At 46.9% G+C, this 27,987-nt stretch overlaps 1 protein-coding gene across 2 annotated transcripts; it reads left to right on the top strand.

Annotated features, from left to right (window-relative positions):
* RAD18 (RAD18 E3 ubiquitin protein ligase) lies at nt 1-27,981 on the top strand. 2 transcript variants are annotated; one of them, XM_021542574.2, is made up of 13 exons: nt 1-93; nt 204-285; nt 2,221-2,282; nt 3,189-3,259; nt 6,963-7,312; nt 8,498-8,597; nt 10,860-11,044; nt 12,112-12,188; nt 12,853-12,913; nt 15,210-15,344; nt 18,394-18,550; nt 25,219-25,281; nt 26,889-27,981. In XM_021542574.2, exons 1-13 carry the CDS (start codon nt 46-48, stop codon nt 26,986-26,988), a joined length of 1,491 nt encoding a protein of 496 aa, XP_021398249.2. In that variant the 5' UTR covers nt 1-45; the 3' UTR covers nt 26,989-27,981. The 2 variants fall into 2 exon arrangements, with proteins under 2 accessions (XP_021398249.2, XP_021398248.2); XM_021542573.2 differs by having other exon boundaries at nt 26,886-27,981.
* Nucleotides 27,982-27,987: the final 6 nt, after the last annotated feature.

The following is a 27,987-nucleotide window of genomic DNA, read 5'->3' as shown; positions in this document are numbered from 1 at the left end:
GCGCGGGCGGAAGCGCGGCCGCGGCGGGAGCGACCGAGCCCGGCCATGCCGCTGCTGGAGCCGCCGTGGCCGCCCGGCCTGGCCCCGCTGAAGGTGCGTGCGGGCCGGGTCCCGGGGTTGTCCCGGGGTTGTCCCGGGCCGGGTCCCGGGGCGGGCGGTGCCCCGGCCCGGCCCTGCCCGCCGCTCACCCGCTCTCCTTGCAGGCCGTGGATGACTTGCTGCGCTGCGGGATTTGCTTCGACTACTTCAGCATCGCCGTGATCATCCCGCAGTGCTCGCACAGCTGTGAGTGCCGCGGGAGGGCGGCGGGGCCGTGTCCCGCCGGACGGGAGGACAGCGGGGAAGTTCGGCCCGGCCGGTCCCGGGCGGGGATGTTCGGCCCGGCACGCAGAAGGCTCCGGAGCCTGCAGGAGAGATGGCCAGGAACGATTTACCAGGGCCTGGCATGGCTTCCCACGGTTCGGTGGGAGATGCAGAAGAAGCTTCCCCGGGAGGGCGGTGGTGCCCTGCGCAGGGTGCCCAGAGCAGCTGGGGCCGCCCCATCCTTGGCAGTGCCCGAGGCCAGATTGGGTGGGGTTTGCCGCACCCTGGGACAGTGGAAAATGTCTTGCCCATGGCAGGGGGTGCAACTGGCTGGGCTTCAGGGTCCCTTCCCACCCAAACCGTTCTAGGGTGCCTCGATTCTCTTTGCCGTGGAAGCTGGGAGGAGCTTGGCAAGATGGAAGCAGCCAGAGCCCTCCCTGCTGTAGTTCCTGCTGTAACACAAGCATGTGGCATCTGGCATTCTTACTGTAAATATCTTTCTTAACATCTTGAGGGTGGTACAAATGCAAAGCTCTATGTGCTGAGCATTAAGACCTCAAATTTTCCATGCTGTTCTGTCTGCCCTGCAAGATACCGACTGGAACCTGACCCCAAGTGCTTTGTTGAAGCCAGATTAGGAGGGAAGTACCTTGCCTTTTCCCACGTTAAAATAAATGCTTGTGATTGTTAGGTTCAGAAACTGTAGCACTTCCTTCCCTGAAGGGGGCCGTTGTCATTTGGCAGTGAAGTTTAGTTTAGCTTGGCAGAGCTGTCACCACTGAAGCCAGAGTGGGGAGCCACAGAACTGGGAATTCTCTTCACTGGCGGCTGGTGCAGCCATGGCTCTGAGCAGCAATCTTTGCACGTGGGCCATGGGAGGCTGCTGGGGTGTTGGATGCTGGCAGCCTGGGTCTGCCACTTCATTCCTATTCCTACAGTTAAAGTTTGTTTCTTAATGGCTTTCTCACCCTATACCACTTCTTGCTACGTGTCTAGTAATTTTTGAGCATTTAAATGGATATGTGGTTTTAAGTGTTAATTGGTGCTTTAGAACAGGTTGGATTTGGCTTGGACAGCCTGGTCTAGTGGAAGATGCCCTGCCCATGGCAGGGGCAGGGGGTGGGATGAAATGAGCTTTAAGGTCCCTCCCAACCCAAACCATTCTGGGATTAATTAATGCTTCTGCTGCTTTTCTGATGCATTCTCAGAGGGCCTATGAAATATAGATCTTTTTCAGGAACTAGTGCTGAAACTCTGACCTATGATGATCTAGTGAGGGAATTTTGTCCTGGAGAATGATGAGATTTTTTTAAATCCTTAAGTGGCTGTGAAAGCTATGGGATAAATTGACAAAGTGTAACAAACACAGAAATGTACTGTGACAGTGTGTTTCACCGCCCAGCCTGTCGAGGCATCCTGTGATGGTGAGGTGACATTAAGCTGTCTCTCAGCATTTCAGTGCTGTCTGCCCTCCTTTCCAGCCTCTTCTCTCGACAGCAAGTTGGTATTGTTTTGGAAAGGGGCAGAAGAGCCTGGGGGAAAGGAGATTGTAAGTTTGTCTGGGGCTGTGCAGGCAGATGAAAGTGATCAGCATTAGTCATGTCAAAAACCCAGTTTTTGTGGGGGAGTGAGCAGTGCAGCCACTGCTGTAGTGGTGGGGGCTGAGGAAGGCTTTCTTGCACTGGGGAACAAAAGGAAGCAAACATCAGCTTTCGGTGGAGGAGCTGATATTTGAAATGTGCTTGAATAAAATGCAGGTTCTTTTCCAACAATGATAATTCCATGTGAAAATGGTGTGTTTTCAATATTTGTGTGTTGTGGAGTAGCTTGTGTGTGTTGTACAACAAGGAAATACACAAGCAAGGATGTGGATGTGCACTTGGAATAATGCTCACAACGATGTGTTCCCTTTTCCAGATTGTTCCCTTTGTATCCGCAAGTCTTTGTCCTACAAAACGCAGTGTCCAACGTGCTGTGTGGTAAGTGTGGTTTTCCCCCTCAGTTTATTTTTAATCTTTTGGCAAATCTTAGGAGCTTTTGCCTTTGGACTGTGCCAAGTAATCAATTCTGATTGCATGGGCAAAGTGTGGTGCTCTTGCATCTGGAATTGTTCTGTTCCAGAGGTACTCCTTTGTCAGTGCAGGCAGAAGGGGATGGAGAATCAGGCCTGAGGTTTGGTCAGGACTGTGTACAATCTGTCACAAAACATTTAACATTAATTTGTTAAAATACTCCATGATTTAAACCAGCAGTGCTGAAACGTAAGCGCTTCATTTTCTGTGTGTGAGTGGCCCCATTTAATCTCAAAGTAAAAATAGAATAAAAAAGTAATAAAAGCTTTTTTAAAAATAAGAGCAGAGAGAGTTGCAGCGTGGTAAAAATCAGAAATTGTTTAAAAAGAATGAACTGAATGCACAGAGGCAACTCATAATTCATATTTTCATGCCATAATCAGAAGATTAACATCTCCCTTCATCAGTTTTCATGCTTTGTTGCTTAAGGTTCTTACCACCTTCAGAAGATGGTTTGGTTTGGTTTCCAAAATTATTAGACCTGTGCTGCAACAAACCATTACTGGAGCCTGGGCACACTGGGCTTTGTTGCTTTAGCTTTATGCTTTGTTTTCGCCTGTTACCTTAATATCCCAGACTTAAGTTCTCAGGCAGTTACTTTAATATGAGATATTTTTGGGGAAGAAGTGTTTACACTTTAAGCATCTTAATTCCTGTAGCACTTTAGTGGGGGTAGTTGAGGCACCAAGCCAAGAAGCAAGTTATTGATCACTTGAACATTTTCTGGGCACTTGCTGTTTTCACTGCATTTAAATGTTTGTTTGTTTGGATTTGTTTTGGTTTTTTTTTTCTTTTTCTTTATTTCTTTTATAGGCAGTCTCGGAATCTGACCTGAAAAACAACCGGATTTTAGATGATCTAGTGAAGAGCTTTAATTCTGCAAGGTCTGTCTGCAATTTTATGGCTGCTCTCTCTGGCTTGGCAGCTGGCAAGGTGTGGCTGTGTGTGCCCCCAGGCTCAGAGCCCTGCAGAGGAGGGTGTGAGAACTGAGCAGAACAATTGTGGTGTCAAAGATGAATGTTTACCCTTTGGAAAAACCCTGCAGTGTTCTGGCTGAAGGTGACTGTGCACTCAAGTGATGTGGAGCTTTTACAAGCTTATTTTGGTTCTGTGTCTGGTTAGCTGCTCTGGAAGTTACAGTCTCTGCCAGTGTGTAGGAAGTCAATAGATATGTCAGGATTCTGTGGGGGAAATAATGGGAGCAAAGATTTTCTTCAAGATCCTTCCTGTGTGTGCAGGGGAGATTCTGTCCAGTGGTTAGCAAGAGCGTTCTTTTGGTGAAGTCACTGGCTAGAAAAAATACAGGCATTGAAAGACTAAAAACATGAGTTTTCTTGAGTAAGGAAAGTAATGGAGTGCTGTGTTTTCATCTCGATCTTTTAGCTCCTTTTCTGTTTGTTTCTAATTAATTTTTGAGCTTCACATCCATTTAAAAGACAGGAACAACAGAATAAATATGACTTGGTAAAATATCACAACATGTATTACAACAGTAGATACATGAAGCTCCTGGTATTATCTGGTTTCTTTTGTGAGAAGCTACTCAGTGATTTGCTGGGAATTCTATGGATATTCCTGTCTCTGTAGGAGACAAATGCACTTTCATCTTTTTCTCTGAAATTAACTTGGAGCTGGAAGTCAATGAGACTCTTGGCTTTGGAAGTGAAAAGAAGCATAGTTCAGCTGATGGCTTTATTTCATGAGAGAATTTTTCTCTGATGAAGATCATAGAATGTAGATAGATCTAATCTTCCATATGACCACTACTAGATTTAATTGATTTATTTGAGTAATTTAAATCCTACAGTTCCCCTGTTTCAGCTTAAATTCTGATGCTTCCTAGTGATAAATGGATTACTATTTTTTTGTTAATGCCTGATTTTGTGTGGAACAAGTAGTGCTGACTTGGATCCATTATGATATTGAATTTAAATGTTAATTTTTTTTGGACTGCTTTAATGGATCAATATAAATCTTAGCAGTGAGAGTGGTTCAATAACCTTTCCTTTCGTGCCTTGGAGTTCACTCAGTTTCTCAGATGGAGCTGGAGCAGTGGGGCTGTGGAGCCCCGTGGGGCCCGGGGGAGGGAAGCAGGGCAGGGTAGGGGTGGAAGGGCTGCTGCTGCCTGCTCGGATGGGACAGAGCCCTGGGGCAGTGCAGGCAGGGCCAGGGGTGGCCAGGGCTTGGCACTGGGCTGGGTCTCTGAGCTGAGGGACACTGCTTGTCCAGAGAGCTCTCCGTGGGGTGGGAATCATTCAGTGCAGCAGCGCTGCTCCTCTGTCCTGCTGGTGTTGGTACAGGACAGCATTCCATGTTCCCCCTCCTCCTCCATCTGCTTTGTTTCCCCTTGGCTGTCCCCAAAACCAAATCCACAGTCCAGGGGTGGAAGGGCTCAGCGTGTTTGAAAGATCAAGTATGTTCTAACTTGACTCTGAGCCTTGGGTAGTTGGATGTTTATGAAAATTAGGCCTTAAATCTTCTCAGCATTTCACAAAGTGCAAACCCATTTCTTAAGTCAGGCCTGGAGGGGAGGAAAATGGTAATGTTGGTGGCACTTAGCAGAGTGAAAGCTGTGCTCCAAGGTCAGCATGTGCAGGGAATGGGAATCATTCCAACCAGACAGAGCACTGATGCCATTTGTGCTCTGTCAGCATTAGGTGTTTGCAGGATGAGCTGTGGGGGATGTCTGGGAATGCAGCTCCCTCCCTGTACAGAGGGTGGGCTCCTCTTGACCATGGATGTTTCTGTACAGAGGGTGGGCTCGTCTTGGCCGTGGATGTTTCTGTACAGAAGGTGGGCTCCTCATGGCCATGGATGTTTCTTTGTGAAGGGAGAGGAGCAGTCCTGACCAGGCTCCAGTGGCTGTGGCTGTGCAGTGCCCTGCTGAAGGGCACACCCTGACCCCAGCAGGGCAGGAGCTTGGGGGGCATTGCCATGAGCATTTTTCTGTTCCCTCACCTGTCTGTGCTCTGGGGCAGAATTCATGGCTCTGGCCAGGAGAGAAAGATGAGGAGCAGTATTTGCACAAGCTGACCTTAATGAAGAGTTTTCTTACCAGTTGCAGTGAGGATGGTGTCTTTAAAAATAACAGGTAAAGATTTGTGTGAAGTGTAAAGAATTTATTTCATTGCCCTCTACTAAAGAGATTATTTTGAGAAAATGTGTCAGTTTCTGCATCACCTTGTTCGAAAACTTAGCAACAGAGAGTTGCTAAGTTAAGAGTTATACTTGCCTAAATAGAAAAGTAGAAAAGTAGTAGTCCTTGCTGAAAAGAATCTCTGGTGTTCTTCATCCATAGGGAAGAAGAATGTTTTTACTGTCAAGTTAATCTTTGTTTCCTAGTCAGGGTAAGTCGACAGTGAGTCAGGGTTACTCTGACAGTGAGTCAGAGGAATAAACACATTGACTCTGGGAGCTCGAGAGAGCAGGTGCTGTCACTGCTGATACAGTGATTGAGCAGGACTGCAGGAGGAATTTTAAGGAGATATATTGCTTTTAGTGCAGTTGAGACTGTTCTGTGTGAGTTCTTCCTAGGAAGATTCACAGCTCTGTCTGTTCCTTGGAATTTATTTATGTGGAAGTCCTAGATTCCCAGCAACTCTGCTTCACTGCTGCTTCAGCAATAGACAAGTAAACAGGCTGTAAAATGGGAACCAGGAGCCTGATGAAGGACACTTGGTTTTTGTGGGTGTTACAGATCTGAAGGAAAAAAGTGGGAGGCTCTTTATGCTGTTGTTCAAGCAGAGGGAGGGTACTGGAGGGGAGGATGTTAAGAAACCATCCATCTTCAGTTAAACAGGTGATTTTTAACTCCCTGCCCTGACCCTTCTCAGCAGCTGAGGAGGGTTTGGGCAGTGGCTGTTCTGCTGGATCTGGGCTCGCTGGCACCTGCTTGATTCATCTCTCAGCCTTCAAAGGGAAGGACACTGCTCTGCTCATAAACTGAGCATTGTCAGCTGTGCTGCAGTTGCTGCTTTGTGCCAGGGAGGTCCAATTCTCTCAGCCCTGAGCTCATAGCAGTCTGTTAAGTTCTTGAGAGTATCGCAGATAACGCTGGGGCCATACACAATATGCAGAGGCTTTTGAATATGATGTAGAACTGATTCTTGCCATAGGATCAGCTCCCAGGTGAGCTGGCCAGGCTGGTGATGGCAGAGGCTGGACCCCTCCATCACTGCTTTCTCTGGGCTTGCTGAATGATGGATGAGCTTCCAGCCTAGCTGTGCTTTGTGCTCTCTGGTCACACCTGTCAGAGTTTCTGTGGTTAGTGAGAAAGCTGGGTAATGCACTCTGGTGCTGAGGGGGGTGGGGGGCAGGTGACAGTGTTCTCTCAGAGATCCCAGGGCTGTGCCAGGAGCATCCACTGTGCCCTTGCTCTTCTGTCCCTGGGCCTGGGGTTTGGGACCATGAGATGTCATCACCCAGCTGCTCATGAGTCCAGGAAACCAGTGTGGGGCCGCTCCCTCCTCTTTTGCCCTCAGTCCTCGCATTTTCACAGCCAGAAAAGAGCGTGTGTTGGCAAGCAAGTGTTCAAGTTCTCCCCAGCATCCAGTGTGCTAGCTGAGTGTTTTCTCCTGGGTGCTTTAGGCAGCAGCTGTTGAATTTGGTGTTGGAAGCTCCCCCGGTTCCATCCCCCCCGGCCCACAGCCAGCCTCCGGCTGCCGAGAGCCACTGGAGTCCTGTTCCTCAGCCAGAGTCTGAAGAGGTGCCAGGCATTGACAGCTCCTTGAGAAAGGACAAAGTCTGCACCTCCACGAAGGCAGGTGGCCTGGCATGGACTGGTCAGAAGAGTTTAGAAACTGAGGAGCACCATGACTTGCACAGCACTTCTGCAGAGCTTGGTGGTAAAGACAGCACAGTGAAATCACAAGAGATTCCTGGGTGCATCGAAAGTCATGAAAAGCCTTCAACATCTGTGCTCAAAGGAGTCAGGAAAGGTGAGGTGTTGGATTTCTGGTTATGTCCTGCTCTCTTCCCCACGTGTGGCTGGCTGTATGTGTTAGGGGACCCTCAGAACAGGGCACTCATCCATCCCATTTCTCCTGTGGTTCTGGTCTGTGCTGGCCCGTTCAGCTCCTTCCCCTTTAACTGGCCCGTGCTCCCTTCACACCGCTGCCTGTGTGGGACAGCTCTGCTCCCAGTGTGTTTTCATGAGAAAGCTTGAGCTGCTGCCAAGGAATTAAACGGAAATCGGTGCTTATGGATTCCTTTGCTTTGAGTAACAACACTGAAAAACAATAGTTGTGCAACAGTCTTAGTAAAAATGAAGTAATTTCTCTTCTCCTTCCCCCTAATGACTAGACAGACACTGGCATTTGTTCTGCTCTTGTATCCTTGAGCAGGTTATTTTATAACATGTTTGTTATTTGAGGGGTGAGCCTGAACTCAAAATGAGCATGGCAGCGGTTCTGTTAATATTTCTGTTCCCACACTCCCAGAAGAGTCATCTGCATTACTCTTTTCTAATTCTAGAGAGTTAAGATGAATTTACTTCGAAGTATGAAAATGCTCATTTATACCAATCAAACACAATAAAATGGCAGAACCCTCTTAGTTCTGGTGTGCTGGCAGCCATCCTATTGACCTAGCTAAAAGCCTAAATTAAAACAAAACACCATGTAGGAGTACACCCTTGGTTCTTACTAGTTCAAATTTAGCTGTTGTTTTGTTTCATGATTTATTCATCTGGAACTCTGAAGTTCATATGTATTCATTAGCTGGATGAATCCTGGAAAGGAGCCACAGGAAACCTGCCGTGGTTTTACATCAGATCTGCTTGTGTTGTCAAGTTAAAACTCACATGAAATTTTACTGCTTGTTTATTTTTGAGCAATTAAAACTTTCCCGTTCTGTGATCTTTCGGAATCTTTGAGCATGCATCACATGGAAATTATTTCCACAAGTGCAAAGTAGCTGGTCAAGACAGGCTCCTACAGAAACAGCTGCAGTGAGAGGGTTTAGTGTTATTTGTTCTGTTCTGAGAACTCACATGTAACTTCAGTGCAGTAACAGCTCAGGACTGGTGTGCTTTGTTACTGTCCCAACTATTGGTTTCTCAGAGGAAAGCATTTGCTCTTTGCTGTCATATCCACACCAGTGAATTCCTTCTCCCTTGCTTTCAGTGGAATGTCCTGTGTGTGAGGTTGCTGTTCTAGAGCAGTACATAAACAAACATCTGGATAGCTGCTTGGCCAGAGGGGAGAAGAAGGACAGCCTCCGAAGGTAAGGAGCAGCTGAGAGCTTCCAAACTCACGTGGTGGTGGGAGCACTGCTGAGCTGAGAGCTGCTGTGCTGGGCTGTAGTAGTAGTGCTTTGGGTTTGTTTCTGGCTTCCCTGCTGTGTAGAGCACTCTGAAATCACTGTGGGGATTGTCTCCCATTGAGAAAGGGAGTGGGTTGCCAACTCAATTGCTCTTTGGCTTTTAGTGGCAAGAAGACAGTGGCCAGTGCTTTACAAAAATTCAGCACAGGGAGAACTTAGTCTGTGTGTTGTTCTTGTCACCTTTCTGCTCCCTGGCATTAAAATTCCCTTCAGATAATACCGATTCCCATTTTTCATTTGGCAAAGGAATTGCTTCCTTCGGTTCAGGTGTGCCAAGAGACATTTTCTTCAATAGCTGTCAAGTTAAAGAATAAAAATTGCACCTTTCTGTCCTCTCTGTGGGGCTCTTGAGGTTTCCTGAAGATCTGGATTTCCATAAGATTAATGCATTCCTTTGGCTCTGTGCCTTTGCCCCAGCATTGGTCACGGTCACCACATTCACATCAGAAGTGGAGTTGCAGTTTGTTTTACTTACAGCAGAAATTTAGGCTGTTGTTATTTCTGAGTGATCAGACTGAAGAACTGGGAGGATTTGTGCTTCAATGCTTGTTTTTCCAATTCCCCTGAACCCTGAATTGGAAAGTAATTTTATGGTAAAGCTCTTGTTTTGCCCAGTCATGCTAAGAGTGCAGTCTTTAAGCTAAAGGGCTTTCAAGATGAAAAAATGGTAAATGAATATTGAAATCTGATTTAATTTCCATTTGGAGTGGTTTAGCGCTTTCTGTGTTCTTAATAAATGGCAAAATAAGCCAGATCTGTCCTGGTGTCACACCCATGTCCCTCACAGGATTTAAAGATCTGCTTATTTAATCTCTAGGCTGCCTAGGCCTTTGGCAGGGGTCACAGCAGGCACTGCCCCTGGGGACGGGCAGCCGTGGGCAGCGCTGGTCCCTGGCAGTGCCCGTGCTGTGCCAGTGTGTGTGCTGCTGGCAGCTCCTCTGAGCCTGTGAGCTCTGCTTCTTCTCAAGCCAGTTCAGCAGAGCTGCTCTTTAGCCCCCAGAGCTCCACAGGGGTGATTCCAACATGTGAATGTGTTTCCAGGCAACACCCTGTTTCTCAGGCGTGGGGCAACCCAACCAACATTAGGATTTAAACCTGTTGTGAGGTGTTTTCCTGGGGCTGGCTGCTGGAAAGCTGTCAGCACACCTTAGGTCATGCTGCTGCTGCTGAGCTGGAATAGACACCAAGCTTCTGCAGGACTTTCAAAATATTTAATTATTCAGTAAAATTTTTTATATTTCCCAAAAGAATCTGAAAAAAGCTTCCCTGAAGGGTGTATTGTGGTAATCCATCTTCTGTTTACCAGCCATGCTACAGGGCTGGATGAGAGTAAAAGAACTATTGACAGTTTTTGTGTAAGACTTCGTTTTTTTAACCTTGAAATTTCAATATGATAAGTTGAAAGTGCTGAATAGTTTCCAAATAGGTCCCTCATTTTCACAGTGGAAAGCTGTTAGCTGCTCTCTAATTCAGAGTAATGCAGCTGAGCTTTATTTTGCTGCAGAAAGAAAAATGTCCAATTAAATGTTGTTCCTCTATGAATTACTGCAGTTGCAGAAGATGGATAAGGCTGCAGATGGGTTTTGGCCCCTTTGTTTTTCCTGGTTTGAGAGTATCTCACCAGGAGGTGAAGGGAAGCCTGAGCTAATTTGACAGGAGGAAATGTTCTGCTAATTTTAGGTGACAAAAGCTGTACTAGAACTTGAATTTTCTCTGGCAGTTTCCTGTAATTAAGATGTTTTCCTCAGCTGTGCCAGGAATGTTGAGTCCTGACAGAAAGCAGTGGAAATCAGTAAATTTTGGCTTTAGATGTTATTCCTCTGAGAGCACTATGACTTATCTTTAATGTCTCTCTCTGTATCACCAAACCACCTTTCTGTTAGCTGGGAACTGCTGCCTTCAGGTACATGACTGGTTTTCTCAAAGACATTTTTTCAGAAAGCTGAAAAATCTCCTAATTTGAGTTTTGGCTTGATGTTCTAATAATTTTAGTATTTCTTCAGCTGATTCAGGTAAGCCATGGCCAGTACTGGGGTGGAAAACCCAAGTTTCTTTCATGTGTATGTTATCCTGAGTGGGTGAAGTACCCTTAAATAATTGTAAATAGTTTGATTTTCATAGGAGTATTAATTAAATAAGGTCTCTTTTGTTTTCCTTTGGCAGTTCTGATCACAAAAGGAAGCTGATGTCCAAAGTTGTTTATAACCTGCTGTCAGATCGAGATCTGAGGAAGAAGCTCAAGGAGCACGGTCTGTCTGCCTCTGGCACCCGCCAGCAGCTCATCAAGAGACACCAGGAGTTTGTGCACATGTACAATGCCCAGTGTGATTCCCTCAACCCCAAATCAGGTCAGTGAGAGGCTGCAGGGAGGTTCTGCAATCCCAAAGCTTCAGTCTGCATTTCCCCTCTGCTGGCTCTCGGGGTAGGCAGAGCACTGTTGGATTGCTGGGGGGATTTATCTTGGTAAGTCAAGATCAGTGCAGAATAGTGCTTCAGCCTGCTGGGGGTGCTGGCTGAGCCTTCTCTCAGTGCTGCTGGTGGGTGCAGAGGCTCCAGCCTCTGCCTCACTCCTCCAGAGGGAAGGAAGAGTTCTGGGCTGTGTGGCGTGCACTCCAGCTGCTCTCCCAGTCATGCCAAACTCCTCCTACGTTCAGCACAAAGGGGGAATTATTAAACCCACTCTGAAGATGCAGACATGCATTTTGGGTGGTAGCAGGGAGCCTGTGGAACACCAGTAGCTGAGCTTCTGAGGAAGCACAGGTGCCAAATTCCTGGAGTGTGCTTAAACCAGTTTGGAACAGGTTTTATTCTTTTGCAGCTTAATGAGCTTTTGTTCTGCCTGCTTCACTGTATGGTGAAGTGTTTGTTTTAATAACTGCCCACAGCTGCCTGGCAGTGCTGTGGACATGATGAAATCCAGAAAGAGATTTGTAAAAGTAAATGGCAAAGTAAACTGTGCAGGGTTCTGCATAGCTGTGGCTCTAATTAAATGTTAGTTATGTTGTCTATAGGCTTTGGCTGTGTCTGACAATTGGTGAAGTCAGCTGTAATTCCTCTGTGGGCTGTGGGCTTTCCTTTTGAGCCTGCACATGGTTCTGCTGCCCTGGGAGGTGGTCTGGGGGACAAAGTAAGATAAACAATAGATGCAATTACTGTGTCTTCCATTGAAACATCCAGTGTAGAATGGAAAGTTTCTCTAAATGATGGCCTATGTGCCACAAGCACTGTCGTGTGCAGGAGGGAGGTTTGGTAGGATTTGGAAAGCACATTTGCCTGGGGTTGGAGTCTGAGCTTTCCCTCTTGGAGGGCTAATGCTGTTTGTGTTTGAAATTCAGGGTAGTTTCAGTCTGTGCTGTTACAGCTTTTTATTGCCCAGCTCCTTATTCAGTGATCTCTTTCTTGTATTTCCAAACAGTTGCAGAGATTGTTAAAGAGCTGGAAAAGAACGAGAAGATTCGGGTTCAGCTGGAGTGTAATAAACCTGGTGAAAATGTAAGTGACTTGTCTTGGTTCTCACAAGGGGGTGGCCAGCAGAAATGGGAATGTCTGCCTATTGCTTTATTGTGGGAGTTCCCAGCTTGCATATTAGAATTCACATTTAGCATCCTGTAATGAACCTGATTTTCACACACCACACATTTGTTATGGGCAGATCTGGGTGCACTGCTGAACTTTATGCCCAAACCCTTTAAGAAGAAGCAATTTTTTACTGCAATAAAAATTCTTGAGTAAAGTTCTCCTTGGCCATGCTGGAGGATTTTGACCTTCGATGGCAGTGTGGGGAATATTTTGCTTCCTAGAATTCTCTAGGATTTAGCTAGCAAATTCCATGCTTCCCTATCAGCAATAGTGCCTGTTCTTTTCCCATGACATCTGATACTTTGGTGACTTTGAAGCCTGTTTGTTGCACAGTGGTAGGAAATATTTTATGGCCCACATGTGCTGGGTGTTTCATGGGCTGGCTTGGTCCTGGTGACTCGGTGGAAGCAGGGCAGGACACTGTGGATATGTTCTGGAAATGAGGATTAAAGTGATGAGGTACTGAAAGCTGGGAGGGGAAAACAGTTACTTCTTCCAGTTTTAAGTCTGTAATTTCAAAGTCTGCAGCTTTATCATCTTTTTATTTATGTTAAAAACATTTGTGTGATTTCTGTAGAGCTTGACCTTCACAAAGGACCAGACAGAGGAAGAAATAGATGAGATCCACACTGACTATCGTAAGTAACATGCAAATTTCACCTCATTTTGCTTTTAAATCTCTCTTCTTTTCCTTTGAGCTGAAATACACACACTGATTGCCTCCACAGGCTTCTCTATTTATGCACTTTGTTCTTTCTTAGTGTCCTGCCATGCTTGCTGGCCATGGAAGCAGCAGGGCAGGGTGTGGATGTGCTGTTGTGTGCTCACTGGGAGCCCTGTGCAGCAGAACTGCTCTGAAAGCCTTCCTGAGCCCCCCAGGGCACTGCCCTCCTGCTCCTGCTTCTGTTTGCTTGGCCTGTTGTACGCTTTTCGAACAAAAATACATTCAATGCTGTCTTAATTTTTCACAGACCGGTATTTGATTGAGTTTCAATTGCTGAAAGGGCACAGCTACAAAACTAATCACTTGGAGATCCTGATAAGTAGATTAACTGAAAATTGGAAAGTTAAAAAAATAGGAAAAAGGGGAAGGCAGAAAAGTATTTTAGTGAGAAGATACAGTTTTAAAATTAATAAAAAAATACTGACCAAAGAGGCAAAGGGTAACTGGTGTCAGGTAATTATTTCTCATAAAATAAGGAAGAAATCATAAGCATGAAAAAAAGAACTGTATGTTAGAATTCAAGAACAGTTTGAGATTAAAGAACTCTTATCAAATGCCATTATTTCACTGTAAAACAGATGGACTTGGAAAAGCTTTGTTATACAATGAAGGATTTTTTTTCCCCTTTTATTTTACAGCATTTACACCCCAGACTCTTAATTCCCAGATGAATTAATGAATGAACTGTAGTGTAAATTCTGAATAAAAACCCTCAAATGTATTTTTGTTCTGCTTTTCCATATCAAAAAACACACTGGGGCTGTGAACAGCTCTGGGGAAAGGCAGGACAAACTGTTTGGGAGAAAACACTTTTTTTCTGCTTCTTTGCACTTCCCCAGGCTCTTGGCAATTTGCACTGTTGGCATTTTTCTGCTGGTTCTGAAATAGCAATTAATACTTTGGCTTGATGAAGCTGAGGGTGGGAGCTGGCTGGGAGCTCTGCCTGGCAGTTCCAGCCACTGTCATTTCCTTCTGCCCCACAGGACTCGGGGACACCCTCAGCCCACTCTGCTTTTTTCATGGTCTCTATTTAAACAGTTAAAAATCTACAGGAAAAGAAATACATCTATGAAAAAAAATTACTTTGTTGCCTTTTCTGCTTATAAATCTTTCTATTTGCCATGTTCTTTGGAGGTCTGCTGCTTTGTCCTGTGATTTAAATATTTGTCGTTCTGTCTGGGGCTGGTTTGCGTTGCTGCAGTTGGTGGGATGTGCTTGGGGTGTCGTTCAGCACCACAGTGATTTACAGCGTCGCTGAGCAGTGCTCGTGTGCCAGCACATTTCTTTTCCAAAAGCTTTGTAGTTCTGCCATGAGCCAGCACAACAAAAGATAGTAATGCTGGAAAAACTGAAGCGCCAGAGGAATTCCGTAATGAGAGTGCAGCAGCTCAAACACGGCATCTGGGACAGAACTTGCTTTTTATTGACAGAACTTTTGGCCTTATGTGGTGTTTTCAGCTACTCAGGGAAGGGGAGTCTGTGTCAAATCTGTTTCCTTCTGTGGGGCTGAACTTGTTGTTTTATCATAGCATACATCAAAGAATTTCTCCACTGGAAGGGTGGTCATTGTTGGAATGGGCTCCTCAGGGAGGTGACACAGTGCTTGACAGTCCTTTCTGAGAAGAAATTCCTGCTGGTGTCTGCCCTGAGCCTCCCCAGCCCAGCCTGGGGCCATTTCCTCTCCTCCTGTCCCTGTTCCTGGGAGCAGAGCCTGACCCACACCTGGCTGCCCCTCCTGTCCCCCTGCCTGGCCACGTTAGGTGACCCACAGCATCCTCGGGGGACATCAGGTATTGTCCCAGCCTCTGAGTAAAGCATTTGCAGTATCCAGCTTAAACAATTCCATTGCTTTGGCTGAGCACCAGAGGGGTGCTTAAAATGTGATTGAAAGTGCAGAGAGTATTTGCATTATTAACTTACTTAAAGGATCTGAGTCCCAGCAGTGTAATGGCATGACACAGAGCACAGATGAACAGAAATGTTCATCTGTGCTGCTGCTCTGGACTGTGGGCAGCTCTGTGAAAGCACAGACACACATTTGGATTGTTAATAGAATGTGGGACATATCACAGTGCTGGGTTGGTTTTCATCTGCTGTAACAAAAATGCTTTTAATTCAGTTTTTGGTGTCCATTTCTGTTCATGTCCTTTCAGTGTTTGTGCCATACCTTAGTCCTGTGGGACTGGTCACTGATGCTCTGTACCTTTCAGGAAACAAACACAGAAGTGAATTCAAGTTTTTGGTGGATCAAGTAAATAAACGGTGGAAGAAAATAGGTGAGAGGAAAGCAGAAAGTGCTCAAAACAAAGAGGAAGTTGCTGTCAAAGAGCTGCCAGCAGCAATAGGTCAGTCACATTTCTTGTTGTTCCCTCTTGGACCACACTAAGAAGTGCTGGTCTTTCATCTGTTGTTGTTCTTCTAGAACTTTTAAGGGGAAAAAAGTCCAACCAGCATAAAGATCAGACTTTAAAGTGATTTACTGCTATTGATTTTAGTGTGGAACACAGGCATGACCCATAATAAACATATTTGGTTTCTGTGTGGTGTGTGTGGATGTGCTTTATCTGGGGCACATTCCAGTGGGTTGAAAAGGGGTGACAGGTTCTGGTTCAGGTTTGCTGGAGGTGCTGAGGGTGGCCACATGAAATGCAGGTGAAGGTGGGTGCTGCTTGCTGCCTTTCAGCCTTCCAGCATCCTTACTGTGGGAGGGGGTTGGTACTTGGGAACTGCAGAAGTATTTGTGGGGATTGGAATCAGGAATTTTTTGTCCTGGGACTGAAGCAATAAAATGCTTGGCCTTGTTTGAGGCTGTTCATGCAGGATGTTGCCCCTGTCTGACTTGCTGTGGTTTGTGTTCCACTGGAGCATAGTGGGAGGTGGGAATGCATGGCTGCAGCTCCTCCCTGCCTGGGAGGAAGGAGCAGCCTGGGGTTCTCCATCCTCCCCAAACATCGCCTGGCTCTGCCCTGGGAGTGCTGCCGCAGCATCCTTTGGTCTCCTCTGGGTTCCTGTGCTTCCTGCCTGCTTTGGCAGGGAACATCTGTCTTTGAATGTGGGATTTAGGAGAGCATTCCTCAGCCTAATAGAACTTGTGGTTTCTAATCTGTTTGAGAGACAGTTCTGGAGAGTCCCCCTGGCCAAAACGGGACACGCTGTTGTCAGCACGCTCAGGAAAACGTGGCAGTGTCGTTTGCCCCAGCTCTCAAAAATCCCTGTGCTCTTGAGCTGACTTCATCTGTGCCTCTCTCCAGTGCTGCCTCTTCCAGCAGAGCTCTGCAGAATAAAAAGAAATGAAGAGAACAGTACAACAGTATGAATTTTATCCTTATTGTTTTGTGCAGACCGTGGCGCAGTGCTTAATCCATTCTGTGTGAAGGGTAAAAGCTAAGGAGTCTCAGGGATAAAAGATTTTAACCTCTATAGCAGAAGAAGAGGCAATGTGTTACTGGGTAGTGGGGTCACAGCTCTGGAAGGGAGGGATGGGCTGCTGTGGATTTTGGGGTTTCTGTCTCGTGTGTGCTGCCCTGCAGGCTCTGAGAAGAGCTGATGTAAAACTATGGAGTTTTTCCAAAAGAGTGATCAGGTAGAAAGTAACTTGGATCAGATGTATCATTCTGCATCATGTTCACAATGTGGCAGCACCTCATTTGGTTCTGGCAAACCTGCACAATTTCTATTACACTTTGTTCCCTGAGCTTCCAATAATCCTTGGAATTTCAGGTTTGGGTTTTTGCAAAACATCTGCACCCAGAGGACTGTTTATAAACAGCTGAAAGACAAAAAGGTGATTTACAGGGGAGGGAGCAGATGCCTAAAGCCTGTTTCCTCTTGGTTCCTTGTTAGCAGCAACTGCCTTTGTATTAAACTGGGAATTGCAGCATGGCAAAGCAAGAAGGCAATAGTGGCCTGATGTAAGCTGGCAGGGCAAGGCTTTGTCTGCATCCTCACCACTGGCTTTGTGTTCTCATGGAAGTGGTGGAATTGTACAGAATTAAAACTGATGTTTGGATTGGTTGGGGTTTTGTTGGTTTGTTCATTTATTTTAATTTCCTCCTCCATCTCTCCCGTTGCCTCTCCTGTACTATTAGTTGGTGTAATTTAGCCTCACTCTGTGGTGACATTTTAATCATCTGTTCTTGATTTACGTCATCTTGCTTTTCATCTTTAAGTTTAAAATATGTTTCCCAGTCTTTATAACTTTTAAACATGGGGCTGTGCTTTGTCTAAGGGGAAGGCGCCATAAGGATTTGATGTATACTGGTGCTAAATAATTTGATTCAATAAATATTAACTGTGCTGGGCTGCATTATTGCACAGGCCTTTGCTATTTTTACCCTGCTAATTTCAGAGAGTTGTGTTTCATTAGTTGGACAACCGACTCACTGGGATCTGCTGGCTGTTTTCAGCAGACAAAAATATGCCCCTGATATTTAATTATGCTTGTTAGCAGGAGAGAAAGGGCAAACTGAGCTGAATCCAAAGATGGTGAAGCCCCTCCACACTCTAATTAAAGTTCTGCTTGGCCCTTTCTGTGCTGGCCATTGCTGGAGAGGCAGAGCAGGAGTGGTTTGAGCAGGAGCAGGGTTTGGGCCCTGGGTGGAGCCAGGACATGGCTGTGACTGTCACATCAGTACCAGTGAGATGGGTCTGGGCAGCCTTACTGTCCTGAGCAATTTGTCAGTTAAGTGACTCACTTGCAAATATCTGTGGGCATGGCATGAGGCCAGTCTGTCTTTTCAGACCAGAATTTTTGACATGTATCTGTTTTCTCTTTGGAGGGGCAGAAGGTGTCTTTTCAGATAATTGCTCATCTTTTCATTGAACAAAACACTGACACAAAAAGCAGAAGAATGGTTTTCAATTTTTGTCTGTTGTGTTGCCTAGAAATTATTTTTCCTGTTGAAATGGAAATGTCAGTGTACTGACTTTGTGTTAGCTGCATAAGGAAGTAAATCACAACTGAAAATAAGCCTGTTAACTTGGCCTGTAAAACTTAAAGCTCAGGCTGTCTGATACAGGGCTGAAGGGAGTTGGTAGAACAAGCAGCCAACAACACTCATTAAGTGCTTGCTAGTTTCTGAAATAAACTTCCATCCTATGAAATGTGTACCACATTCTCACCCTTTATTTCTCTCCTTGTGTTTGAAACTCAACAGTGAAACATTTCTGGTTCTCAGGGAATTGTTGGTTGGTGTATTTTTTTTAAATATACACAAAAAGAAATTCAACCTTTGAAGCTGTCAAAGTTTTGGAAAATAAGTATGTGGGAATGAGATGTTGGTATTTAAATGTTTATAACTTAATTTTTTCTTAAAAATCTTATCTCTGGGCTGCAGAATCCTAAACAATAATATTTTGCATTGTCATTCTAATCTCTGTCTTTCCTCTTGGTAGAACCTGGGGAAGAGGATCATAGAGCTGCTGTCCCTGGAAAAGCCCAAGCACTCCAGTCAGAAGTTCCTGATGGCCAAAGAAGTGACACTGACAGCTTGAAGGAATGGCAGAGATCATCCTCCCCTGAGCTGTCCCTGTCATCTGGCTCCTCGTGCAGGTCAGTGAGGCAGCCACTGCTGTGTGCTGGTGAGAGCCAGAGCTGTGGCACTGCCAGGAGAGCAGTGCAGGCAGGCTGGCAGAGCTGTGGCACTGCCAGGAGAGCAGTGCAGCCAGGCTGGCAGAGCTGTGGCACTGCCAGGAGAGCAGTGCAGCCAGGCTGGCAGAGCTGTGGCACTGCCAGGAGCAGGCAGGCAGGCTGGCAGAGCTGTGGCACTGCCAGGAGAGCAGTGCAGGCAGGCTGGCAGAGCTGTGGCACTGCCAGGAGAGCAGTGCAGGCAGGCTGGCAGAGCTGTGGCACTGCCAGGAGCGCAGTGCAGGCAGGCTGGCAGAGCTGTGGCACTGCCAGGAGCAGGCAGGCAGCCAGCCCCACAGGAGGTGCTGAGCTGTGCTCACAGGTCCCTTCTGCACGTGTTCCTGGGGATTCAGTGGCTCCAGGAACAGAGCTAAGTACATGTAAAATTCACTTAATGTGAACTGTAATGCCTTCAGAAGGGATTGCTGGTGTGCGTGTTCCTTCTGATACAGAAACAGGGAGTGGAATGTGTGGTGAGCCAGGGGATGTTTGGTGGGTCCCTTCCACTGCTTCACCTTCCCATCTGCCAGAAGCTTTATTTAGAGAGGTCCCAACATTGATACAGTCTTTTTAGTAGTATAGCTGTAGGGACCTGTGGCCCCAGTTTCTGGAGGAAAGGTGAAAAAGTAATTGAAAACAAATACAGAATGATTGGCTTTTGCTATGTGTCTGAAAGCAAGAGAGCTAATCTTGCTATCTTGTTGATAACAGAATTGAAAGGAGAATGCAGGTCTGCATTACCAGGAATAAAAGGGTTTCCTGTGTTTTTAGAAGTGGGAGATAATCAGAGGAAATAGCTGAAGGTCACCAGTTGAGCTAGGAGTGACATTTCTTGATATCCCACCCCTTAGACCCTAGTACCTGCCTCTTCCTCCTTGTTCTTTATTGTTGGTTATTAACAGAACAATCTAATTGAAATATTTTAACAGAAACCAATTTTGCTAAAGTCATTTTGGTTCACAAAGATCTTTTAAAAGTCATCAAGAGGGGTCCCTTCCACAGAGGGAAGTGTTGAACGGTGAGTGAAAGCCTAGGGAGACCTTGAATGAGGAGATCAGCTCGGGGGATGAGAGGGCATCAAACAGTAAATGTCTTTGTTTTTCAGGATCAAACTTTGCTGCCTGTTTCCATTTACCTGCATGAGTGGGAGCATACAGTAAATATTTGTCAGTAAACAGCAATCTGCTGGCTGGCAAGCACCTGGGGAGGCAGGAAGGGTCGTTGTTCCTTTCGGTCGTTGGTCCTTTGAGAATATCCCATTTCTGTCTGACTTCAGACCTGCCTTATAGGCCAATAAAACCCTTCCCCTCCTGTGGCCTTTACCCTCTGTGCTATCTGTGCCTTTCTGCCTGCACTGGTGCTATAAAATTGATAGAGGCAGCAATCAGTTTATTTGCTGTTCAGTGTGTAACAAGCCTTTAAGGTGAGCACTGGACTAGATTTTTCTCAGGGTGTAAGTGATGACGACAGCTTTTCCTTCCCTGTGACCAGGGCACTGTTCTCCTGCTCGTTTCTGGGTCAGTGCTAGTGCTCTGGGTCACACTGCCATAGCCCCTGTTGGGGTGTCCTGTTTCCAGGTGTGCTCTTGGAGCAGCTTCCCCAGCTGCCAGTGGGACATGTGGACCTGCAGAGGGTGGGTGACCCTCTGGTCTGACTCTGCCCGGGCAGGGGCAGCTGGAGATGCCCAGGGAGCCCTGGGGCATCACACCCTGCAGCTTCTCTTCCTTTGCATCCAGCTGCACACAAAGAGATGAGGGCAGCAGCAGAAATGCAGCGAGGGCTCAGCTGAAGTGACAGGTGCTGCCTGCTGGGGATGGAAGGTCCCTCCTGTCTGCCCACAATGTTCCTCATGCCAGCCTGGACCTTGCTGAGGAGCACTTTGGAGTGTTGTGCTGGGTTTTCTGGGAAATAAAGAGGCTGCAGGGAGCCTCCCCCTTTCCAAATGCTGAGGTAGAGGAACACGTACTGAATAGGGTCACATGTGCTCTTTGTCTGGGCTGTCTGTGCTGCTGGTAGCTGCTGGGAAGGGCAGGAGGGCTTTGGCAGTGCCCACGTCCTGGGTAGGCCTGTGGGTCCTGCTGTGGCCCTGGAGCAGCTTTGGAGGGTGCAGCTCTCCTCCCAGCCTGCTGCTCCCTCAGGGCTCTGTGCCAGAAGGGCCCTGGGCTGTGGCAGCACTGCCAGGGCTGGAGCAGCCCTGCAGTCCTTCCAGCTGCGGGAAAGAAAGACTTTTAGCCTGTGCCTCACCATGGGGTGGGATTTTGTTAATTGTGGTGAAATCAATCCAGCAGGAATCAAACAAGAATGATTTAGATGTTGATGGGTTTAGTACTATTGTGGTATTGTGTCAAGTAATGGCTTTCTGAGGCTTGTGCTTTTCTGATAACGAGAGGGTGTCCTTTGCCAAGAGTAATTGTTCTTCACATTGAAATGTCAAAACTGGAAATATATTTGGAATTCCAAATCTGCGTGCTGTGTTCCTGTGAGGAGGGCACTTCTAAATGGAGGGCTGTTGTATTGATGAATTAAAACAGAATGAGGTTGTTGAGTAGCATATGGAATGTAACAGAACAATCCACAAGTCAGAGTTGAAATGTTTGTTCTTAAAAAAGATGCTGCAAAGAAATCAGTGATTCTTCTGTGTTCTCCTTCATAAGGTTGGTCCCTTTTCAGTCTCATGTCAATGCTTGCTAAGAGAATAGTTGGTCAAAATTAGAAATTCATCCATTGTACACTAATCACTGATGAACTGATATTATTCAAAGGTCCGTGCCAAAACCGAACAAATGAGAATTTTACTCCTCTGGAGAAAAGATCCAGACCAGACATGGAGGTTGTAGCAGTGTCCCAAACATGCTTGTGCTCTAGAGAGATTGATGATCCCACCAAGAGAGCAAACTGTGTGTTACAGATAAGCACCAAAACACAGCCCTGCCTTTGAAAGGGTAATTTTTCAAAGCTCTGAAGTCACAGTTGCACAAGGCTTCCACAGGACTGCAGTGCTCCCTATGAATGGTCCTGTGGTATTCTTTGACTTTCTGGGACTGAAGCCAGATTTTATTCAACTACTTAAACAATAGGGAAATTAGAAAATTAATGAGGAGGAACAATGATAAGCCAGTTAATGAGCTATGTAAAGGAAATATTCCATTATAAGTATTTTATATAATGGGTATAATATGCAGTTCTTTAAACAAATTATTTTTTCTTAAAACTGCGTTCAACAGAAGTGTTGTTTCCCGAAGACTAGAGTGAGACTTGAACAGCAAACAGAGCCCAACATTGGCTGTGTCTGAGATGCTGAAGCACAGTCAGAATTCTGAAATCCTGGTGGGAAAGTGTCCACAGCCTATATAAGTCCCTTTGCTGTTGGAATACCCAGCATGACTGCAGTCTCTGCCAGGAGGGGTTCGTGCCCAAGGAAGGGACCTCTTGCAGTATATGGGGCTTTTTGGCAGTGAGTTTAGGAGCCACCGATCAGGATCTGAGCTCTGGGTTTAGCAGGTCACTTGCCCTTGGTTTTATTTGCTTTACATAATTTGTTCATCAGCAGAAGAGGCAGAAATAGGAGTGCACTGGCTGGCAGCAGCCCTCTGAAATGGGTGACGTGGGTTTGGAGAGCTGGCAGGGTGCAGTGCTTGGAAATGCTGCCTCAGCCTGAGTTTGGAGGCAGCGTTGTCCTGCGCCCTGGCCATTGCTGTCAGATGACAGAAGTGTATGAAAATGTGTTGATCAGTGCAATAATTGCCTTTTATAGATCTTCAGGACTCTTTTACTTCATAAATCTTGCACTGCTTTGGCTCAGAGATGATTTCTATCACAGTGTTTGATCTGTGAGTTTCGGCCTCAAAGTGGGTTCATTGTGAAAGGATGATGATACTTTTCTGCTATGCTGTTGATTCATACTTTTCTTCCCAAAACTTTGAGCTGTAGCAAATGGCAGGAACTGTAGGCTTGGTGGCGACAGTCCTAGGGAGGCTGTCAGAGAGGGCCAGCTGGTGGTGGTGGAAGTCCTTACATCCAGGCTGTGTCCAGGAGGACATCAGTCCCTGGTCAGGAGCCGTGGGCCGTGGATGTCTCTGAGCCCCGAAAGCAGGAGTTGTAGGGAGTGCTCCTGCTGCTTCAGCCACCACATCCCACTGCTCCTGAGGGAAGCAGTTCAGGTGGGTGCAGCAGATCTTTCCCCTTTCCCAAGGCACAGCCTCAGAGGTGTCTTCTTGGGCTGCAGAGGGGGTTGTGGAAAACTAAGGAAGCCTGGAAAGAGTCAAGGAAAGCAGCAAGATGGTGGAACCTGAGCAGGGTTTGGTACAGACAAGAGCCCTCCCTGGGGGCGCGGGCAAAGGCAAGGCTGGCAGACCTCTCTGGAGACAGGAGCAGGAAGCCATGGGCCCATGGTGTGAAGGGGAGGCTCTGGAAAGCCCTGGCAGATGTTTGGTGCACTGCTCATCCTGGACGTGGCACGGTGCCTGCTGCTCCGGCAGCGACTCATCCCGTTCCTCGCAGGGGCACAATGTGCTGGCAGGGTTGCAAGGGGGAGAAAGCTGCTTTCCCTCATCCAGGCATTCACCTCCAAATGACACTGGAAAAATGAGATGGTCTGGAGCTCGTTTCTTGTGCCAGCATGAGGGAAAACATGCCTGGAGCCTGGTCTGCACCACATGGCAGATGGACGGACGGACAGACGGATGGATGGATGCTGGCTGCTCATGTGAGGCCGAGGAGAAACTTAATCTGCCTTAAAACAAACCAATTCAAAGGGCTGTTGGCTCCTCTCAGTTTTAGACAAGACATGTCATTCACACTTACATCAGCTTTTTTCTCTCTACTTTAGGGTGGTGTGTTTATATTAGATGAGAAAGTTGGGGGTGGTGGAAGTCTAACCCAGCTGATGGTTAAGAAAGGAAGAGTTGACTCTTGGTTGACTCTTGTAAGGGACCAGGGGAACCAATCCTGCAGGGATATGGAGTGGGAGAATTGCCTGAGTCACTGGAGCTGCATTTTTCCCAACGTGGAGGCATGAATAAATGCAGGATCACTGTGCCACAGGATGCTGGCTGCATCTTGAGCAGTTCAGGTGAAGAACTTTAATCATTTTGGCTGTAAAAATTGACTCATCTGAAAATGATCTGTAAAATTGTGGGAGAGATTAGTGACCCTTAGTTCAGAAAAGGACAGAAAACCTGTTGTGGGAATTTGTCTTGAATTTGGAGTTGGAATAAAGTCTGAAGGAGTGTTTCGCTGTGCCTTGTTTTTCAGCTATGGCATATTTGAGTATTTTATTTTTAAATACTCAAACCCTTTTGTCCCCTGGCACGTGCCAGAAGGGTGTGCAGTTATCTCAGCTCCAGAGGCAGCCTGCTCAGGCTCTGTACCCGAGGTCGGTGTCGGGCAGAGCCGGGATGCAAAGCTGCTTCAGTGAGTGGCTGGCGTGGAGCACTGGGAGCTGGAAGAGATCCTGAAAGCAAGGGCTGTGAGCTCCAGCTGAAGTTCAGAGCCTGCTTTGTACAGCTCCTGCAGCCCCTCGGTGCCTCACTGCAATTAGCGCGCAGGAGTTAATTGGGTTCTCTGGGGACCGATGGTCGTGGCGTCAAGGGCCCATTCATGGCTCCTTGTGCAGGCCAAAGGTGGAACTCGCTGCAGGACGTTTTGTACTTGGTTTTAAAAAAGTTTGGTGGGCCTAGACCATGGATTCCACATGTGAATTCTGAGGGCGCATTACTGGTTTGAACGTTAGCCAGATTTTTTCAGTTTTATTGTTTTGCGGTGACAAACGCGGCGGGAGATAAATGCTGCAGTTTTCAAGGCAGGGAAGTACATCGTGTTCAGGCCTCAAACCTGAGGTTCTTTTTCTATTTTGGGGGACTAAAAGCACACAAATAGCCCTGTGTCCTCCCCAGTTCTTTTTTAAAACGCAACTGGAACATCAGTGGGGTTTGGAAATATGATGATAACTCATTCCCTGGGCATCCACTTCGTGCACTGAAAATGAGCTTTTGATGGGCTTCTAATTCTGAGTGTAAAAACAATGTTGACTTTCAAAATGTTTCCCATCCATTTTTGGTATATTTTTCCTTTTTATCTGTATGACTGAATGTGCATGTGTTGGAGGTTGCTCTAACCTGGTATTGTTTGTCCAGCCAAATTCCTGTTGGTTCTGTAGTTATCGCCACCGTAACAGCTGAGGACTCTCACTTCACAGGAGAGACAAAATGGCAAAGGGTGAAAAAAAGTCCTGCTGTCTTACAGAAATTCTCTGTCACATTGATTTATTTAAGAGAGACTTTAGAAAAAGAAGGTATACTTTACCTCTCCAGAGAAACTTTGTGGTGCCTGGGAACACAGAGGTGGTGTAGTTGCCACTTAACAGACATAAACATAGAACTGTCTTGTGTGTTAAATAATGATAATGACACCCCAGGGGTAACTAAAAATGAAGTGAGACACAAGTTCCTGGACTGTACTGTAGGTTGGTGTTATTTCTCATTGCTGTTAGGGGTGGGTCTCATCCAGGGGCTCTGCTGCCATTGCTGAGTGGAGCCCTTCATTGCTGTAGGTGCTGCTGAAATAATTTCTGTCCATTTGATTTTCCCCCTCAGCACCAATTCGGACATTCTGGCAGATGTGGAAGGGTCTGAGACGTGTTCAGCATCCTCTGACAGGTGAGTAGAATATCCAAGAGCTGAAGTCCTTGGGATGGGTTTAGGTCTGCAGTTTGAAGTTGGTGGAATCCCCGAGAAGCAAATGCCTCAGGAAAGTCAGATTCTTGAAGAATCCCCACAGTTCTGGGAAGCACAGTTTGGTCAGTGTATGTGGATCCTTGAAAAGTGATACCTGGGTCCTCCAAGAATCCACAGATGCCCAATTGAATATCTTTATTCTAAGGGATATATAACTATATATTTTAATTAAAAAAAAAAAAAAAGAGGAAACTGCTTTGTTATGGAAAATTAAATCTGATCTTCTATTACATTTGAAAATTCTGTTGTTGACAAAGCTGTAGGTGAGGCTGACAAGTTGAACAGGCTGGAATTGAGCATCTGTTTTGATTTATTTCTGGTTGAGGTTAGCAGAGCACTTGGTTGTTAAAATCTCAATGTCTGCAAGTCTCTGAATCATGTTTCTGTTTTCCATGTGAAAACCCCTGTGAAGGGGCTGGGGAGAGCTGGAGAGGCCCGTGGGTCCCCGGTGCTCTGGGAACGTGCTCAGTCCCAGCACCAGAGCCCAGCTGGAGCTGCCTGCTGGGTTCACCTGGATCTCCCTGGCTGTGCCTGAGGGATGCAGGAGAGCCAATTCCATCGTGGTGCAGCCCTGAAACACACCTTGTTCCTGCTGTGTCTGTCCTGTGTATCTGGTGGCAGTCAGCAGGTGTGGACCTGAGCATCTCAGAGTTGCCCATTGTTATTTTCAGTTGTGAATTCCCAGTTTAAGACAAATGGATAGTCCCTGCAGCATGGACTCAGCCTAGCAGATGGTGTAAAACAGAGTGCACTTAAAAGGAATGTTTAATTAGCAAAAGCTGTTGACAGATTAGTGGCATCTTTCATGTCAACACTATGTGGAATTTTAAGCTCCAAGGCTGAATGATGGAAATCAGCTGCTTCATTTACATACAGCTAGTTTAAGATTTTTTCTTCAAAATTATCTGTGACTAAAAATAAAATAGTTGTTGAGTTTTTTGTGGAAAATACTTTGTCCATAAATGAGGAGAGTGCCTGGCAAGGCTGCAGGCCCCAAGCCCTCCTTTGGGGGTAATGCTGACCAACCTCTCATCCTGCTTTCCAGGTGGCTGTGCCCCAAACTGCCTTTTCTGATGGAACATCCTCATGGTTTTGTCAGTGCCAGGGGTTGTCCTCAGTTATGGACAAGGAATCTGGGGGTTACTGCTGTTCCTTGGGTTCCAGACTGGTCTGGGAACAGAAGGAGAGGCATCGTGATGACCCTGTTCCTGTGGGCTCAGGGGCTATGGGATGATTTGTGGTGCTGTCACCTTCCTCAAATGAGAAGGCAGAGAAATATTTCTCTCCCCATCCTTGGAAGCGTTTAGGCCAGGCTGGACAGGGCTTGGAGCAGCTTGGGACAGTGGGAGGTGTCCCTGCCATGACAGGGGTGGAATGAGATGAGCTTTAAGGTGCCATCCAAGCCAAACCGTGCCCGATTCCCCATCTCCACGTGCACACGTGTGTGCTGCTCACAGTGCTTCTGAGCAGCCCCAGTGTGTGCTGTGTGGGCCCTGCAGACCCTGTTTCCCTGTTCTTGTCCCCAGCAGCAGCTCCGTGGCTCCGGCCGGGAACAGGAGGAGGCTGCGGCGGCCGCACGTCCCCGAGAGCAGCGGGGCGACGCCGCGGGGCAAGAGGAAGAGGAGCTAGTGCTGCCAGCGTGCCCGGCTCAGCCTGGGCAGCCCCCCGGCCCTCCCATCCTCTGCGTGTCTGGCTGCTGAGTACAGCTCTGTTCTCACATCCTGCCATCCCAGCTGCCTTCCTGACCAGGCTGGCGGCTTCGCCCGCAGCCCCGTGGGCCGCCGGTGGCCGAGGGTGGGCACAGAGTGGCAGAGCCCCGCGGGACTGACCTGGCTGCCGTGCCCAGCTCCCTCGCTCTGCAGCACCTGGCTGCGTGCTGCCACTGTCCTGCTTGCGTCCTGTGCCAGCCTCACCTGCCCCTGGGAGCGGCTGCAGGACGCTGTTTGTTTGGGCGTGGGCAGGTACTGGTGCCCCAGTTCTGGCACTGCCAGGGGAGGGAGGGACCAAGGAGTGCAGGGAGATTCTGCCCTGCACTGACAGGCTTTGTTATATGTCTGTGTAAACATACTCAGTATTGTGTGTCATTATTTCAGTTTGGAGTCCTGAAACTGGGAAGGGAAGGCTGTTGGACATGCAGCATTTTAGCTTTCAAGCACACAGTTACATTGAAAAGTCTGATCTTCCTTACGAGGTGGTGGGATTTTGTGATGCAACGAAGCATTGCAAAAAAAAAGAAGGAAATGCAAGAAACCTGAACACCAGGGAAGGCTTTGAAAAATAAAGCTTGTAAGAAAATATGAAAATACTTCAGGTGCTTTTGCTGAGCCCTGAAGTTTCGGTCAGAGCCTGTCAATGGGAGCTTGGAAAAGAAGACACAAAGTGTGGGTAAGATTGAGGGTTATGGTGTCTTGACTTCAGAGTGAAGCTGGGATTCAGAAATAATCCTCCTCCAGCCGTAGTTCCCAGAAATATTTGTGTTTGGAACAGGCTAAATCATGGCAGATATAAACTATCCTAAGTTCATGATGTGGAGAGATGCAGAGGCAAAGGAGAAATCTGGCTGTGTTGATTTGGTTAATTTGGTTATTTTTTTACTAAACCAAACCTTTTGAAAAACAGTAATTATTG

This window comes from Lonchura striata, chromosome 12 (genome assembly GCF_046129695.1).
Source record: "Lonchura striata isolate bLonStr1 chromosome 12, bLonStr1.mat, whole genome shotgun sequence".
Taxonomy (NCBI): Eukaryota; Metazoa; Chordata; class Aves; order Passeriformes; family Estrildidae; genus Lonchura; species Lonchura striata.
This window is presented reverse-complemented; position numbering and strand designations above follow the sequence as displayed.

What these genes read in the sequence shown, in the direction of transcription:
- RAD18 (XM_021542573.2), top strand. Translation starts at nt 46, where the DNA reads ATGCCGCTGCTGGAGCCGCCGTGGCCGCCCGGCCTGGCCCCGCTGAAG. An exon ending in GTAATAAACCTGGTGAAAAT is followed by an intron (nt 12,189 to 12,852) that starts GTAAGTGACTTG and finishes TGATTTCTGTAG; the next exon opens with AGCTTGACCTTCACAAAGGA. An exon ending in TGTTCAGCATCCTCTGACAG is followed by an intron (nt 25,282 to 26,885) that starts GTGAGTAGAATA and finishes TCTTGTCCCCAG; the next exon opens with CAGCAGCTCCGTGGCTCCGG.